We start from the raw sequence: 17,213 nt of genomic DNA, 5'->3' as shown, positions 1-17,213 counted from the left end.
AAATATATAAAGGGTGAGTGTCAGGAGGATGGAGCCAGGCTCTTCTCGGTGACAACCAGTGATAGGACAAGGGGCAATGGGTGCAAACTGGAACACAGGAGGTTCCACTTAAACATGAGAAGAAACTTGCTCCTGGTGAGGGTGGCAGAGCCTGGCCCAGGCTGCCCAGGGAGGTTGTGGAGTCTCCTTCTCTGCAGACATTCAAACCCGCCTGGACACCTTCCTGTGGAACCTCAGCTGGGTGTTCCTGCTCCATGGGGGATTGCACTGGATGAGCTTTCCAGGTCCCTTCAACCCCTGACATTCTGGGATTCTGGGATATTTGCTGTTCTTGACACTTTTAGTGTTACTAGCTCCTTCCAACAGACGCCACTTAGCAATTAAATTGATTTATCAGTAAATCAGAACTTGACTGTAGGTTTTATTTATATATATTATGAAACAGGTGGGTTAATAACGAGCTACTTCAAAATTAATGTTTCCCTGCTGTGAGTGGTACAGCTGTAATTTCCTTTCACCGCTGACTCGTGAAGCGAGATCTGCTCACAGGACACGAGCCAGGCAGAGGTCAGGCTGTTTTCCTAAAACTGCGATTATTCCAGACATATACCAGAGCACAGGCGCCGATTCCTTAGGAAATGAGGTCTCCAAGAATAACTCAACGCATCTTTAGCTGATACAATCTTGAGACCAGAGACGTACTCATGTTCTGCTTGGGCTTTTATTATCTATTTTATATCAGAGAACACGTAGACCTCAGCCCTGCTGCCGAATGTGCTCAGGAGCAGCGGTGTGAATTATAATTTTCATCCCTTTAAGGATGAAGAAAGAAGATGATGGTCTGACAATATTTGGTGTGGCTGAAAAGGACCAAGGGGATTACACCTGCGTGGCCAGCACAGAGCTGGACAAGGACTTGGCTAAAGCGTATCTCACCGTCCTAGGTAAAGCTCTCCTCCCCTGACACTGAGCCAAGTGCTTTATTTTTAACCCACCAGGGCTGACTTCAAGGTCAGACCGAGCGATCCATGCTCCCAGGACTGTCCTCCGAAGCAGAGCTGCTCAGGGAGATGCTGGCAGAGCAATTGCTCCCTTGCTGCAGGGCTCGGCAAGGACGCGCTGCCTCCCCTCAGACAACGGCGCTGAATTCCAGGCGAAGAAAACTTGCATTTGAGACCAAAAAAAATACAGCTAAAAATACCCAAATGTGGACTTTAAAGCTATGTGAGGAGAGTCCTAAATTTGCAAGTGAATTTAGCTGAATGGCAGGGTGCTGAGCAACACCGGGGACAGGGCGGGTGAGGGAGATGCATTCGCGGGACGGGCATCAACCCAAAGTGCCCTACCAAACTGAGTGCAATGTGAATCCTGTCTCCCTAATAATTTGACTGGGCTTCATTTCTTTCCCTTCCTTTTCCCCTAATAGCTAATTAACTCTACAGCAGGTTTGCTGTGTACTACAAGTATGGATACCTTTATCCAGAGCGTGGCTGGGGGAAGGACATGACATACCTACTTGTGTCCCCAGGCAGGATCAAATCCTCTTGAAATCTGTAACTCTGTGTGTAACTTTATATTTGCCAGGTGCTCCTTTGGCCACCCAAGCTTAATGACTAAACTAACACCGTTAACAACCAATGTCTTACCTTGCAGCCATCCCCGCTAACCGTTCGAGAGAATTACCGAAAGGTAACCACCACTAATTCATTTGTTTTATTTTGTAAATTGGTTTTCGTTTTGCCTTGCCAATAACACCGACAGAAAATCGAGGTGTAGCAGCCGATAAAGGTGGGAGCTGATGCCTCCAAGTCCTGCCCAAGTTGTCCTTGAAAACCCACTCGGATGGTTATGGGTACAAAGGTCCTATGCCACATGGGCTTGTGTCCCACAGTGCAAGAATCGTTTATCCACACCTGGAAATGGTGAGCCCTGACGGGAGAAAAGAAATCACATGAATCCCTTGACCTTTACATGGAAAGAAGTTATTACTGTTCCTGTCATTGCATGGGCTGGTTCTGTGCAAACATGTGGGTTGTGACAAGATAAAGAAACCAGAATTGTGCCCAGACCATTTAGAATGAGATATCTTTGTCAAAGCTTTGTGTCCTTTCTATTCTATTTGTTTGAATTTGTTTTTCAGGCAGGTGCCTGTAGGTTATTGTAAGATCATGCAACACCCCCCACTATTTTGTGCTTCCACCCCCAGATAACATCAGTTGTATAGGGAGAAGGCAGGGTTTCAAGGCAAGGCACAATTAGTACACGAGCACATTTGTATTTAAACAAATGGGCACTTTTCCACCAAGAGCTGCAGGACGTGAACGGTGCCACCGGGCACGTGTCCTCCCCCAGGGCTGGGCTGAGACCAGGGCTTCCCCTCCCGGGAGAAGCGCTGGGAACTGGGACTCCCAGCTCCCGGGACAATCCCAGCCTCATTTGTCTCGTTACTCGGCCAACAGAACGACCCGACCGGCCTCGTGACTTGGAGCTGACAGACCTGGCCGAGAGGAGCGTGCGGTTGACCTGGATCCCCGGTGACGACAATAACAGCCCCATCACAGGTCAGATGGACCCCCCGCCCCATATCCTTCCCACAGGGAGAACTTTCCTTGTGAGCTGAGCCCTTAACCCATGTCTCCATCCTCTCCCCCAGACTACATCGTGCAGTTTGAGGAGGATCGGTTCCAACCGGGGATGTGGCACAACCACTCCCGCTACCCCGGCAGCGTCAACTCGGCCGTCCTGAGCCTCTCGCCTTACGTCAACTACCAGTTTCGGGTGATCGCGGTGAACGACGTGGGCAGCAGCCTGCCCAGCGCGCCCTCCGAGCGCTACCAGACCAACGGGGCACGTAAGTACATCTGCCCGGCCCCTCTTGCTGCTGTAACTTGGTATTTCTAGCATCTGGCCACCACTCTCTGTGTAGACTCTTCCCTCGTGGGGTATGATGCTGTAACACAGATTTACACAGGTGAGGGAATGAGTCCACGCATGTGCTGGGGAGTAATTTTAAATATCACATGACTGACAGAGAATCACAGAATCATTTTGCTTGGAAGAGACCCTTAAGATCAAGTCCAAGTGTTCTCCTGCCCCATGTCCTGAGAACCTCATCTCCATCTGTCCAACCCTCCAGGGATGGTGACTCCAGCACTGCCCTGGGCAGCCTGTTCCAATGCCCCTCAGCCCTTTGGGGAAGAAATTGTTCCCCAGATCCAACCTCAACCTCCCCTGGTGCAACTTGAGGCCATATTCTGCAGAGAAGCAAAACTCAGAAAGAATTACGCAAAGGTCACTCCAGCAGAATCTGGTGAAGGAAAGCCTGGCTTCACCTTACAGAGAAGCTTTCTAAAGAAAGCCTTTCATCCTTTTCTGACCACAGGAAGCTCAGAAGTCTTTTGGAAAATCAAGTGTAAAACTGGCCACAAGCAAAAGGCATTTTGTCCCGGAATTGTTAATTCATTGTCCACTGCTAGAGCTGGCCAGGAACCCAGGTCGACGCCGGAGTAAAGCGGCTCAGGCCCACGAGCAAGGCTCAGCTCTCCAGTTTGTGCACCCAGCCCTTTGTAGAACACTTGGGAAAACGCATATGAGGAATTCAAAAGAAACTTAGTGGTTTTTGCTGCATTTCTTAATTTCATCATTGCAGAGTTCCTTCTGCAATATCTACTGGCATCTAGTGTTGGCTTTTGACATTACATGTCTTGTTCCAGATTTCAAGAGTGTCAGCCTCTGCTCCTGGGGTTGTTTCACAATGGTTGTCTTTCAAAGATTTAGGACATTTAAAAAAGAGGCTCCTAAATAAATGGCCTGGTTTTCAAGAGTGCTGAGAGTCTCCTGTTCCATTAACCTGAATGGGAACTTCTGGAAAAATCAGGCCATTAACTTCTGTCTTGGAAGCACTTTTGGCTTGCACAGTAAAGGGCTTTAAACCACTCAAATGGTCACTTTTCAACATTATAAACTGCCTTTTTTTTTTTTTCTTCTTCTTCTCTCCCAATGTGATTTTCAGGTCCTGAAATAAACCCAACAGGAGTTCAAGGTGCAGGGACCCAAAAAAACAACATGGAGATAACCTGGACGGTGAGTTCTCTGCTGCTTCCCAGTCACCCAGCATCTCCCCATTGCGGCCACAGATGCCAGGATGTAGAGAACTCGGAGTCTCTCACATGTGTGATGTCCCATAACACCGAAGATCTTGAAGGAAATAAAAAGCAGAAGGTGCATCTACAAGAGAGGCCACTGTTAGTGCCTGGCAGGAAGTTTGGGATAAAAGCAGTAATTTGGACCAATGTAAGTGGAAGAAAAGAGGCAGGATCAGAGACCCAGCTTAGGGAGGATGCTTTGATCCAGTTCCTATAGGGCTTACAGAGCAGCTCTTGCTTTTCTTCATGGACCAGCAGGTGTCATCCGGTGTCCGTAAAGAGGAGAGAAACTGCAGTGGGAGGAGGGACTGGAGTATAAGCATATAGGTTTAGGTCCTGCCTTGGCTCTAGAGGGCAAGGACTATGTATGTCTCCCTCTGGAAATATAAGCATTAACCTCCTTCGAGGTTTGCTGATGGAGCATGAAGGAACCAGCTGCTGAACAGAACTTTTTGGAGCTCCATGGTAGAGAAATACAGTTGCTTTTTCTCCTTCTCACTTCTTTTTCTTTCTGTTTTGGTCCATTAAGCCTCTGAATGCAACTCAAGCTTATGGGCCCAACCTCAGGTACATCGTGAGATGGAGGCGAAGGGACATCCGAGGGAGCTGGTACAATGAGACGGTGAAGACGGCGAGGCACGTGGTGTGGAACACCCCCATCTACGTCCCCTACGAGATCAAGGTGCAGGCAGAGAATGACTTTGGGAGAGCACCGGAGCCTGACACCTTCATCGGCTATTCGGGGGAAGATTGTGAGTATTTGCTCAGCCTGAAGATCGTAAGTGGTTCAGAAGGGCAGGGGGTTGGCACCGGGACTTGTTCACAGCACTGCTTGATCTGCTACAAAAATCCAGTTCCAGGTATTAGAAGAAAAAGCCTTGGCCATTAGATTCTGTTCTGGGCTCTGCTTACGTGACCCAAGTCACTCAGCCTCTGCCTTGCTCTCTATAAGACCCAGATAACACCTTCAGTGTGCAAGGCAGTGAAGATTTCATTTAAGAGGAGTTCTGGCTGTGTTCCAATGAACCGCATTAAAATTTTGGCCCCCGACATCCGCAGAGCACCGAGTTCATCTTGGATGAGAAATGCTACGGATGGCCAAAAGGCTCCTGGTTTGTCCTGGACTGGATTCTTGTGCCTCTGATTAGATCCCAGCTTGGGCTCCTGTTTGCAACACACCATAAGCTCAGCTTATCTTTCTTTCAAACCCTCCACCTGGTCACGCAGAACAGCGCCCAGCTTGTTTAATTCTCTTTTCACCTCCTTTCTGGGCTACTGGTATCACCTTCTGTGCTTGTAGCATCCAAGACTCTCAACTACACATATCCTGTTAAGATAACGTGGTTTGATGCCAATGGTTTCATTTTTAAAGAAATATCAGTTCCTTGCATAGCAGCATCAACTCGGGTTGTGTGACTTTAGGATTATCAAGGAAAATAGATAAGCCAGCTAACGCTAGGCTTGAAGTCAAGGGGACACAAACAGGGCACAGCAATTTCCAGCAGATCTGCAGTCTTGAGGTAGAACACACGATGTCCTCTGACTGGGCATCTTCTCCCAGAGAAGATGGGGAAACGGGAGGAAAAATGGGCAGAAATGGTGGGAGTCGAGGTAAGAGCTGAGCACTGGAAGCAAAGCTGGGCTTAGCTGAGGGGCTGGGACTGGCAAAGCTCCGCAAGCACCCGACTGCTCCGTTGTCTCTGCGTTGCTTGTCTGTGCACGGCCAGGGTTGGCTTTTTCCTAGGTTCAGTTGACAATGTATGGAAAATGTTGAGTTTGCGGAGGATGTGAATAAACCCGCACGTGTGCTTTATATGGAGGTAAAACTGGGGAGACCAAAGCTCTTGTATCATACCCCAGACATAAATGCATTTCCATCCCAATACAAAACCAGCCAAACAAAAAACAACCCCAGTCCCTGCCCTTTCATGTCTGAATTGCTTCACAAATAACTGCACATCTCTACATACAAGCAGGTGACCCATAAAGAGGAGGTAAAAAACCCAGCTGGATCAACATCAGGTTCTGGTCAAATGCAGATGAAGGGATGTGGAAATATCAGGTAGTTTTGTGACTCTTGGGTCTAACGGTGCCGGTATCGTTCACTCAGAGAGGGAGCTGAGCCAGACCTCTCCTCGCTAACATCACCTCTTGCAGGAGCATCTGGGAAGCTTTGCTATGAACTGGATCACAAATATTCTCGTGATGGTGGCTGAGTGAAATAGATTTGTCTTTATTTCCCCTTTCCCCCCTTCCCGAGTTAAAAAAGCAATAGTTTTCAAAGCATGCACATGTCAGGGAGAAATTGGGACCGGAGGTAAGTGATGCTCTTGTGTGTGTTTGCAGGGTTGTAGGGACTGCTCCCTCCACACGAGGGCAGCCAGGAAGCGGAGAACTGGCCTGTTGCTCTTGTTTTATGTCCTCAGAAATTGAATTGAAGAAGGGAGAAAAGGAGATGGTTATCCCCCGATGGTGGGGCTGCTGCTCACCCTATTTGCAGCAGCCTTGTGATGCTGTGATGGGCAAACCACGGCCAAGACGAGGGGTAGGAGGGGTGTCTGTCTGTCTGACCTCCCGGGTACCGCTGGGTACCTGATGTACATTCTGCTTTATCCCTGACCGCTCAGATCCCAAGGCTGCGCCTACCGATGTTAGGATCCGGGTTTTAAACAGCACTGCCATTGCTCTGACCTGGACCCGCGTGCACCTGGACACCATCCAGGGCCAGCTCAAGGAGTACAGAGTGAGCAAACCCACATCTCTTTGGCACTGACTATTAATCCCGCTAACCTCCTCACAAGCCAGGGCGGCCCCGGTGATGGAGCTGCCCGCGATGGGGATGACAGCAAACTCTCCTTTGGTGTATCCTGGCTCTAGAGCTGCCAGAACCACGGGCTGATCAGCTCTGGGGGGAATAACCTCGGATAGGTACAAACAGGCTGGTTTTGGTGTCATCCCCACAGTACCTACATCATCTTTTAATGAACATCAACCCTTGCAAAGCCTAAACCCAGTGGTTCGTACTAACAGGCAACTAAAGCAAGCGTGGATCCTGTTTGTTCACTTATTGTTAAGGGAAAATCCCAGCGTTTCTGTACAGAGGACAAACCCTGTTCAAAAGAAGCAAAAGTCTGGACAGAGCCCCTTCTAACAGAGTTAAGGACGTTACCAAGAGCCCGTGTCCTACAAGCAGTTATAACATTTCAAATCCAATAATCCGCTGGGCGTAAAGCAAGCTCTCTGGGCTCTGCTTTCATCCTTTTTCTGCCTCTGCTCTGTCATTCTGGTCTGTTTTCTGAATGCATCTTATTTCTGCATGAAATAAGATTTACAGCTGGGGCTTCAAATGGGAGACTTTCCCAGTTCAGACTTCCCTTTGTGCCTGGACACATCCCACCTTTCCTTATACACCACTACAGTACTAATCCGGGTAGAAGGGGAAAATAACTTGACGGTTGGTGTTTGGGAGCCAGAAACAGCTCTTTGTAGTCTGAGCTTAGCTCGTTTTGCTCTGTGACCTTTGGTAAGCACTTAACCCCATGCTTCAGCCTCCTCATTGGGTAACATCACTCACCTGCCTCGTGGGGGGGATGCAGAGCTTCATTAATTGCTCTAAGCAGCTTCTGCAGCCGAGAGCTGCTCTTTGGAAAAGCAAAGATTTGCTATGCTTTGTAAATGAAAAAAAAACAATTGCACTTAAATAGGAAAAGCTTCACTTGCCATGCATGTTTCTTGAAGGCCTATTTCTGGAGAGACAGTAGTTTGCTGAAGAACCTGTGGGTCTCCAAAAAACGGCAGTATGTGAGTTTTCCTGGAGACCGAAACCGGGGCATAGTGTCCCGGCTGTTTCCTTACAGCAACTACAAGCTTGAGATGGTTGTAACCAACGGGCGAGGAGATGGGCCACGCAGTGAAGTTAAGGAGTTCCCCACCCCAGAAGGAGGTACGTCCTGGGGGGGCTGCAGGCACCGTCCCTCGGGTGTGGGATGGGAGAGGTTGGGGTGGTTCAGCTCTGCCGGGAAGATCATAGAATCACACAATCATTTTAGTTGGAAGAGACCCTCAGGATCATCGAGTCCAACCATAACCCAACTCCAGCACTAACCCATGGCCCTAAGAACCTTGTCTAAACGCCTTTTAAACCCCTCCAGGGATGGTGACTCCAGCACTGCCCTGGGCAGCCTGTTCCAATGCCCCACAGCCCTTCGGGGAAGAAATTGTTCCCCACATCCAACCTCAACCTCCCCTGGTGCAACTTGAGGCCGTTTCCTCTGCTCCTGGCGCTTGTTCCTGGGGAGCAGAGCCCGACCCCCCTGGCTCCAAGCTCCTTTCAGGCAGTTCAGAGATCAGAAGGTCTCCCCTCAGCTCCTGTTCTCCAGCTGAACCCCCAGCTCCCTCAGCCACTCCCATCACACTTGTGCTCCAGCCTCTCACCAGCTTCATTGCCGCCTCTGCCTCCTCTCTAGTATTTCAGTGTCCTCCTTATGATGAGAGGCTCAAAACTGAACACAGATGTGCCAGGGATAAGCTTTAGCTGAGCAGCATCACCGTCACACGGCACTGCCGCATCCCTTCGTCACCGCGGGGTAGGTGACGTCTCTGCAGCTACACTTAGAGCTCATCAATCTGAAAAAAGATCCCCTTCAGGTCCTTAGAACACATCAGCAAGGAGCTCTTAGGCTGAACAAGAGAACTGTTTGCACAACCTCTCCAGGGGTGCAGCACCGTGCCCTTGATTTGCTGCCTGACCTGCAAACGTGGCTGCACCTCCCTGTGGTGAGCGAGACAAGAGTGAATATATTCATCTTGCTCAGGACAATCTCTGCGAGACCCCAGTACTTTCGTTCTGAAAGGATGTCACTAATACCCCTGTCAGGCTTTTAAGGCAAGAGCGCCGCGTTCTTCTGTTTGAAGAGCTGGTGTCAAGGATGAACTTGAGATTTTAATTTTCTTGCTGTCACTGGAGCTATTTATAGACACACCAATAACTTTTCGTGGGAGCTGCACTTTTGGTGGCTGGCAATGAATCGTCCTATAGCACAGATGGTTTTTGGTACAGTGTGTTACAAAAATGCAAGAGGAGAAAACAGTAGAGGCTGGAAAAAAAAAGAATCCCATCTCAACTAATACCAAATCCTACGGGGTCTTCATTCTTTTCCTCTTCACCCTATTGCTGCTCTACAAGAACACACAATCACACAGAATCCCAGAATGTCAGGGATTGGAAGGGACCTGGAAAGCTCATCCAGTGCAATCCCCCCATGGAGCAGGAACACCCAGCTGAGGTTCCACAGGAAGGTGTCCAGGCGGGTTTGAATGTCTGCAGAGAAGGAGACTCCACAGCCTCCCTGGGCAGCCTGGGCCAGGCTCTGCCACCCTCACCAGGAACAAGTTGCTTCTCCTCTTTCAGTGGAACCTCTTCCAGTTTGCACCCGTTACCCCTTGTCCTATCACTGGCTGTCACTGAGAAGAGCCTGGCTCCATCCTCCTGACACTCCCCCTTTCCATATTGATCCCCATGAATGAGTCCCCCCTCAGTCTCCTCTTCTCCAGCTCCAGAGCCCCAGCTCCCTCAGCCTTTCCTCACATGGGAGATGCTCCACTCCCTTCAGCATCTTGGTGGCTGCGCTGGACTCTCTCCAGCAGTTCCCTGTCCTTCTGGAACTGAGGAGCCACAACTGGACACAATATTCCAGGTGTGGTCTCCCCAGGGCAGAGCAGAGGGGCAGGAGAACCTCTCTGACCTACTGACCACCCCCCTTCCAATACATCCCAGGAACAGCATCTCCCAGTCCTGTCTCCTCTTCTCCGTAAGATTTTCTTGGATGCTGTCACCATTTTCTAAGGATTTTCAATTGCCCAGCCACAATGGAGCTTGTTTAAAAAAGAAGTACTCGGTGCATTTTGATGGAGCTGTTTGCTGTGTGCTAGAGACATTGGGGGTACATAAATGCCTTTGGGGTAGATATATGCATACGCAGGTGGCATTGATTGAAACAATTATAGCTGATCATACTCTCGTCATAAGTAAACTGCTGATTTGGGGTTTTTTTCTTTTCCTATCCACTAAGCGATTTTTATTGACTATATATTGACATTTACGAGATTGAATGATATTCTCTTTAAAAAGTAAGTTGCTAATCCCTCAAATCTGAGAGCAAAGTCTTTCCCCAGTCAAGGCACCGCAATTATGAGCAAACCAGGAGAATAATTTAATTCAAGAATGTATAATGCTTTCCTTCCTTTACTAGCTTTGAAAAAGCAGCTGTTCCTCAGGGTAAGGACCACTTTATACGTGCAAGATCTCCAGGCATTAACACACAAAGATGCTTTGCAATAGGAGAAGCTGCTAGACGATTTTTCACCATTCCAACAGATCAGAAGATGAGATGGCAATGTTAGGCTGATGGAGGCTGAAAAAGACCAGTAAATTATGGCTACAGAAGGGCGGTTTGAAGGGCGTCACAGCTCTGCTTCACGGCTGTAGCATCTTTGGCGGGTGTCGCTGCGTGGAGGGCAGCGGTACCAGGGGTACCCAGCACAGGGATGGTGCTGCCGGGCTTGCATGCAGAGCTGCTCTGGTTTCTCCTCCCTGCACACACACTGCTGAAAACCCTGGGCTGCCGCATGGTTTCTGGCACAGATTCTTATTCAATCCATTTCTGACCTTTCAGCTGCGCACGCGTTAGCTGCCTGTGTGCGTATTTATGAGTATCTTGAGCGCATCGCTCAGCCCGCGATTGTATACAGTATTGTAAGGTATGTTATCTTGTATGTTTTTTTCTTCTTTCCCTCTCCTTCCTGGTCCCATCCTCCTCCCAAGTGCCCAGCTCCCCCAGGTATTTAAGAATCCGACAGCCAAATCTGGAAAGCATCAATCTGGAGTGGGATCACCCAGAGCATCCCAATGGAGTCCTCACAGGATACAGCCTTAGATATCAAGCCTGTACGTTCCACATCTTATCTTCTCGGTGCTAATAATTAAAGCTTTAGATATCTTCCTTGCTGCTAATGATCTCCTCACCTAGCACAGAAAGCTCTCTGTAAGGAACTGGAGGGTTTCACCATGAGATGAGACATGCTGGTGTTGGAGAGGAGTCCTGGAGTGGTGCTGAGCAGCTGCAGTCGCCCAGGGAGGGTTGCAGACGCTCAGCACTTCTCCAGACTTGATCATTGAAGGGAAAGAAGTTTGATCTCTGACTTAGAAAGACCTTTAAGCACAGCCTGAGTAGTTTCTGTGCTCACTTAAAAATAAGGGATGCAGGCTGCATGCTCTCCAGAGCCCAGCGTGATGCTCGGGGCAGTACGGCCTCTCTGGGACCCTGGCGCTTGTGCTATGCCCATCCTTGGCCACCTGTACAACCCTGAATGTCCCCGCTAGCAGGTCCCCCAGCCAGTAAGTCACCAGCAAAGTGTATTTACCAGCAGCTATAGCTCTGAGCACACGCGGCCCCACACCGACCGCAGGTCCGGTCCTGGGGACGAGGTGACAAAGTAGATTGCAAAGTGTATTTCTGCAACAAGGCTGAAGCCACCATGACATGCCTTTCCTCCCCAGTTAACGGATCCAAAACGGGCCGAACCCTGGTAGAGAACTTCTCTCCTAACCAGACAAGGTTCACCCTGCAAAGGACAGACCCCATCTCGCGCTATCGCTTCTTCCTGCGTGCACGGACCCAGGTGGGAGAAGGAGAAACCTTAGTGGAGGAGTCACCAGCCTTGCTGAACGAAGGTATGTGCAGCAGCAACCTCTCTGGTCTCCGTGTGAACTAAATAAAGGGCAGATGTGGGTGATTTTATGTGGCTTGAAGGGGCTGCAGAAACTGCATCCTCCAGGCAGCGAACCCTAGGCAGGGGGGACGGTGCCACTTTCTTGTCACCCCATAAACAGCAGCTGACCTGACCCCCCAAAGCGAAGCCCCAACTCCCAGACTCATAATCAGATAAAACGCCCATTGTGGGACATTCATCAAACTAAGTGAAAGTTCAGGAGCCCTGAGGGAGCTCAGGGAGACAAAAGCTGGCTCTTTCCTTTCCTTAGCATCTGCTAAAAGACCTATGATTTGGTTAGCGCTCTGATTTAATGGGGGTTTTGTCTCCTTTCCTCCATCTCCCCCTCCCCAACTAATGGCTCTGAGTAGGAAAAGTAATTCCTACTGATGACCCAGTGGAAATGAAATGCTTCCCGACACCTCTCAGGTGGGCTCCAGCATCACTAATTGATGTGACAGGATGGGAAAAGGGGTTGCATATGCTATGAAAAGAATAAAATCAGCTAAGTTACACCCTGGCAAACATGCAAGGGGGCATGTCATTGCTTTTAAAAGGAGCTTTGCTGAACAAACCGCTAGAGCACAGGGATTGAAGCTGGTGCTGGTAGTCAATAGTTCTCATTGTTTCATATACATCTGCTTTACTGGGTTTGTTTCTATACGTTGGTAACAGCGACTGTTAGCAGAGCACAGCTAAATAATATCTATAGCCAACTGCTGTCGAATATTGCTGAATGATTTGTGTAGGAAATAGCAGGTACAGCGTACGCCAGCGTGACAAGGTAAGGTCCCTGTCCATGGGGTCAGGGATGCGGACGGGCGGTGACACCCGGGGACAAGCTGCTGCCACTTAGCAGAAGGACAAAGCGTTGCTCATTAAGCAGCAAGAAAAACTGAAGTTGTTTACAGGCTAAAGTTACATAAACGTGGCAAAATCTGACCCCAAAACATGAGACCCTGAGGTACAATACAACACAGGCGAGTTCTGTTAATGACAGGCGCATAAGTACGATTAGCGGCAATAAATTCCCACTTGGATACGAAGGGACCTGCTGTAAAGCTACACGTGAAAGATGAGTTTGGAATCCAAACCAAAAAAAAAGCAGATTAAGAAAATTAAACCCATCAATGCATTCAGAGGTTGTTTTCTGCTTGCCAGACTCATTCACCTGAGAAGTTTAAATAAAACCCATCTCTCCGACGTTCTGCGCCAAAGACTCCAACCCACACCAGGCAGGACGAGCAGTGATATTAGAATTACACTAGAAAAACTAAGGTGAAATTCAGAGTGTCAAAATCAGTCCGTGCTGGGATTAGATAGAAGCACCCGCTTAAGCCCTTTGCTTAGTTGACAGCACTGGAATCTCTGCCACGGTGCTCGTGTGTGTTTAACCGGGGATCTCCATCTCCATGGGGACGTCCCTGCTCGCTGCGCCCCAGGAGGGTGACAAGTTGTCACTAACGCATTTATTGCCTCTCTCTCAAGTCTCCGCTGACTGCGTGCAAGTGGTCCCGTGTCTCTCGTTGGTGTGTTCTGGTTGTTTTATCTATTCCTCTCTTTTTCTCTTCCCTTCTCTTCTACGCTCTCCTCGTATTCCCCTCTCTATCCTTGGCGCTGCCCTCTGAAGTCACGCCAACCCCAGGTACCGTACCAGCGGAGGAGGTAACAGGCATGGGGACAGGCTCGCTCCAGCTCGCTCGCGTGCGCTGGCAATTAAGCATGCACTCATTAACCCTTTCAATGGGAAGGCAAAGCGTCAGGAGTCTAAATTGGGCATATGAAACGACGGCAGGTAAAACGAGGCCCCGCAGACTCCACGCAGGGCTCTGCAAAGATTCAAGTCATTTGGTTGGAAGAGACCCATAAGACCCTAGAGTCCAAAATATCTCTGAGAGGGGCTTAACAGCCTCCCAGATGCCTCATGACAGCCAAACCCACCAACGCCACAGCCTGCACAAGCGAAAACGGGAGTCGAGTTGCCCTGTTAAAGAGGTTTTTAATCCCAGGTCTGCACCAAGCCCTCTCCCTTTTTAGCCTCAATATTCCTGCCTTGCGAAATACAGAATAACACCTACCGGCCCTCCCTGGCTCAATGGCATCTGTCTGTGCTCTGTCCTGCAGTATTTAAGCTGTATTTTCACACTATTGCTGCTGGAGCAGGTCTGTGTTGCAGTGTGCAGGCACCACGAGCCCCAAACCTCCCCGTCCTTTTCTTAGGGCTGCCAGGGTTTCCATAGAGGAGAATCCTTTTGGTTCCAGGTGCCCATTGAAAGGGTTAAGGACAACGTTTGTGCCACAGCTGTGCATGTCTGCATGCGAGGCTATTGCTGGCTTTGCCCTCGATCGCAAATTTCTACAGCAGCGTTGAAGCAGAGAGAAATGGGTTTTTCTCGCGGGGAGGGGCAGCATCTCTACCCGCTTCCAAGGAAACCCAAATCCTCAGTCACCCACTGTCAACCCTGCAAAGTCCAAAGCACCAGCACAACTCGCAGTTGCCCAAAGGACCCTCGCCTCCTATGAAAGCACTTACGAAGACTCTGGCGTGCACTGAGGGCTCTGTAAGAGGTGCTGCTTTGCCTTTCTGGGGCTCCCCAGGGAGGAACAGCTTCTTAGGGAAGAGTCTTCCCAAGCGATACAAGTGCAGGACCCGCTCTCTGCACCTGTAGGTTTTGCTTTCCTACCCCACAGATGATTCTCCTCCTTTTCTTTTGTTGCAGTGATGTCTCTCTACCCAATGTTATTTTGCGTTCTTTTTTTCCCTTTCTGAATAGACGTCAATCTTTTTCTTGCTGTATTTTTTTCTTCCTTGGAAAAACAAGGGGGTAACAGATTGGTCTGCTTTGGGTGGTGTAAACTCAAAAGAGATGTACACTTTTGGCTTAGAGGAGCTCTGTCCTCTGAGACCAGGAGGGCTGTTTCGCTTCTATAGCTTGTAATTCAGCCAGGGTTTAGCTTATCCACAAGAATCTGGCTTTTCTTTGTGGATCAGGATCACCTTCTTAAAGTACTTTCCTACTTGCAATGGATATCGCTGAACTTTGAAAACACAGCGCGATCTCTTTATCCTTCCGGCATCATGTCATTTAGAGCATCATTTCTTATACCACATTGCCATTTTAAGGATAATTCTACAAAAGCAGAGCCCACTGGTCCTCTACCTCTCTATTTTTTACCTTCTGCTAGGAGAAACAGTAAAAAGGAAACACACACCAGAGCTGAAATACATCTCAGAGCCAGGAAATGGCGTAGTAGGTCACTCAGCGCTAACTCGGCCGCATCCAGAGCATCCTCACCGCGCTGCACGAGGAACCGAGGTGACACAAACCGCAGCACAACCCAGCACCCGCCTCTGTCTCGCTCTCAATGTCATTTCTCATTAGGACACAGGGCAGGTGTGGGAGCTGTTACACAATCCGAGCCGCCTTTGTCCCGAGAGGCTGTTTCTCTTCCTAACAAGTAGGGGGTTCACGTGAAATACTGTTTGACCTTTCTCGCAAGATTCGTTTCCACTCAGTGACCTAGATTTTGTAGATTTTTATGGATTTGCAGTGGAAGTTGCCTTAAATTGCAGTAAAATGCTCTTTGTCATGGGCTGCTGGCACTAAAAAGGACAAAAAGGTCCTTTTTTTTCTCCTTACATATACAGGGTCGTAGCTGTTCTGTGTGTGTCTGAGAAACTGGACCGGCTTGATGAAATCAAAGTGAAGTGCGGGGATTTACCCGTAGGAAAGGCTTCACTTCCCCTAAGCCAGACCTGGACAAAGGGAGAGGTGATGTGGGAACAGAGGTGCCATCTAAAAAGAGCTCTTATTTATGCTATGAATGAGAAAAAGGCAAAACAGGATCCTATACTACATCTATGTACGGAAAAAAACATCACCAGGGACCATAAAGAGTGTTGGTTTTAAGGGTTTAAGGACAAAAACATTGACTTTTCTCTCTTCCCTTCTTGTCTCTCCATAATTAGGAATTGGAGGAGAAAGATCCTCTTGTTCGTTCTAGAAACAGAGGGCAGCAGAAACAGAGAGAACTGCTGAGCCTCCTCTTTTAGAGGCTGCTCAATTGCTCCTTTCTATTCTTGAATTTCTTACAGCTATCAGATTTGGAACACTTTATCTTTGTGGTAAAGCCTTCCCAATTCCCTTCTGTTGCTAAAAACCGGGAGAGGACAAGAAGATAATAATAAAAAAATCTCTGAAAATGTATTTGACTAATCATCGAAATTCATGAAAAATTGATCAAATTTCTCCAAGGCTAATTATTTTGTAGACACACCCAAGGGAAAGCTTTTACTACAGCCTAACAACACGTTAAAAGCAGCTTTAAATAATTAAAGAGCTGTATAGACGCATATTGTTTCCTGTATTCTGCAAAAAAACCCCGTGCAACTACTCCCGGAACTGCTACACTACTCAGAGCAGGACTTAAGTCCCTCTCTTAAGAGGCTCCCACTTTAAAATCCCCCTTTTGCTTTTATGATTTTGCCTCTCAGTTGTTTGTATTTTCCTTTGTTTCTCCTAATCTGAGCCCCACACACTTTTTGGGCTCCGTTTTAGTGGCCTATTTGTGGAGCTGCGGCAAAGAGCGCGGCCGTCCCACTGCAAGCATCTCTCATTACTCAGCCTATTAATTGCTACAGCCAGACCGCCGCAACCCCTGGCCATTAGAACAGCAAATCTCCCCCCACCGGCCCCCTCGCTCTCCATTACCTGACAGGGTAATGCATCTTGCAGACAGAAAAAGCAATTTCTGCCTTGCAAAGATGGGGCCTGTTAATGAGCTGAACGTCGTTTGGATGTTTCCAGGAAGATGGGCTGAGGCTACAGCGGGAGCGAGGGAATGGGAATTGCTATTCCTGGCTTTTACTTTGGGGTTTGAGCGGGTTTGGGCAATTTCAAGCCTGTTTGAAATAGCGTTTTTCGGGCGCTGCTCTGCTCTGCAGTTGGGAAAGCGGCTGCACCTTCTCTGCACCATCTCCTATCACACAAATGCCAGATGCTCGGTCCTGTACCTAAACTTAAATCGACTGTTAGCAAAGCCCTTGAGTGAACCTGACATTGCGAGTGCAGAAAAGAAATCCAGCTACTCTGCAAAGCTCAGAAACATTATACCTGACCGAGTATTGCAACCATATTTTTAGAATGAAGTATGTGATTTCTAGATTTCCAAATGAAGCGGGTCTGCAAATGCCAGCCTGGCCCTCCAGCTCCCCCGCCGTCCCTTTTGCTGCCAGGAGCAATGCTCTGTTGCTCATTAATTAATCCCGACATGGTGGGCGGTGAGCGGGGGACCCCA

General features: G+C 48.8%; 1 protein-coding gene across 21 annotated transcripts in view; it reads left to right on the top strand.

Moving 5' to 3' along the window:
• The window catches only part of NFASC (neurofascin), an 88,864-nt gene that overhangs the window by 50,294 nt on the left and 21,357 nt on the right, over positions 1 to 17,213 (top strand). For 14 of the 21 annotated variants that reach the window (XR_010652697.2, XM_065854781.2, XM_065854775.2 and 11 more), the window contains 9 exons: positions 820 to 944; positions 1,654 to 1,689; positions 2,460 to 2,561; positions 2,654 to 2,851; positions 4,013 to 4,083; positions 4,675 to 4,897; positions 10,969 to 11,091; positions 11,704 to 11,877; positions 13,546 to 13,560. Coding sequence is in view for 20 of the 21 variants with exons in the window: in XM_065854781.2 (XP_065710853.1) it covers positions 820 to 944; positions 1,654 to 1,689; positions 2,460 to 2,561; positions 2,654 to 2,851; positions 4,013 to 4,083; positions 4,675 to 4,897; positions 10,969 to 11,091; positions 11,704 to 11,877; positions 13,546 to 13,560 (1,067 nt within the window). In the remaining variant the exon portion in view is untranslated. Of the gene's footprint in view, positions 1 to 819; positions 945 to 1,653; positions 1,690 to 2,459; positions 2,562 to 2,653; positions 2,852 to 4,012; positions 4,084 to 4,674; positions 4,898 to 6,772; positions 6,889 to 7,883; positions 9,735 to 10,968; positions 11,092 to 11,703; positions 11,878 to 13,545; positions 13,561 to 17,213 lie in introns of those variants that run through there. The other 7 variants (XM_071817900.1, XM_065854790.2, XM_065854787.2 and 4 more) reach the window with 4 other exon arrangements.

This window comes from Patagioenas fasciata, chromosome 21 (genome assembly GCF_037038585.1).
Source record: "Patagioenas fasciata isolate bPatFas1 chromosome 21, bPatFas1.hap1, whole genome shotgun sequence".
Lineage (NCBI taxonomy): Eukaryota > Metazoa > Chordata > Aves > Columbiformes > Columbidae > Patagioenas > Patagioenas fasciata.
The sequence above is the reverse complement of the archived record's forward strand: the minus strand, read 5'-3'. Positions and strand labels throughout refer to the sequence as shown.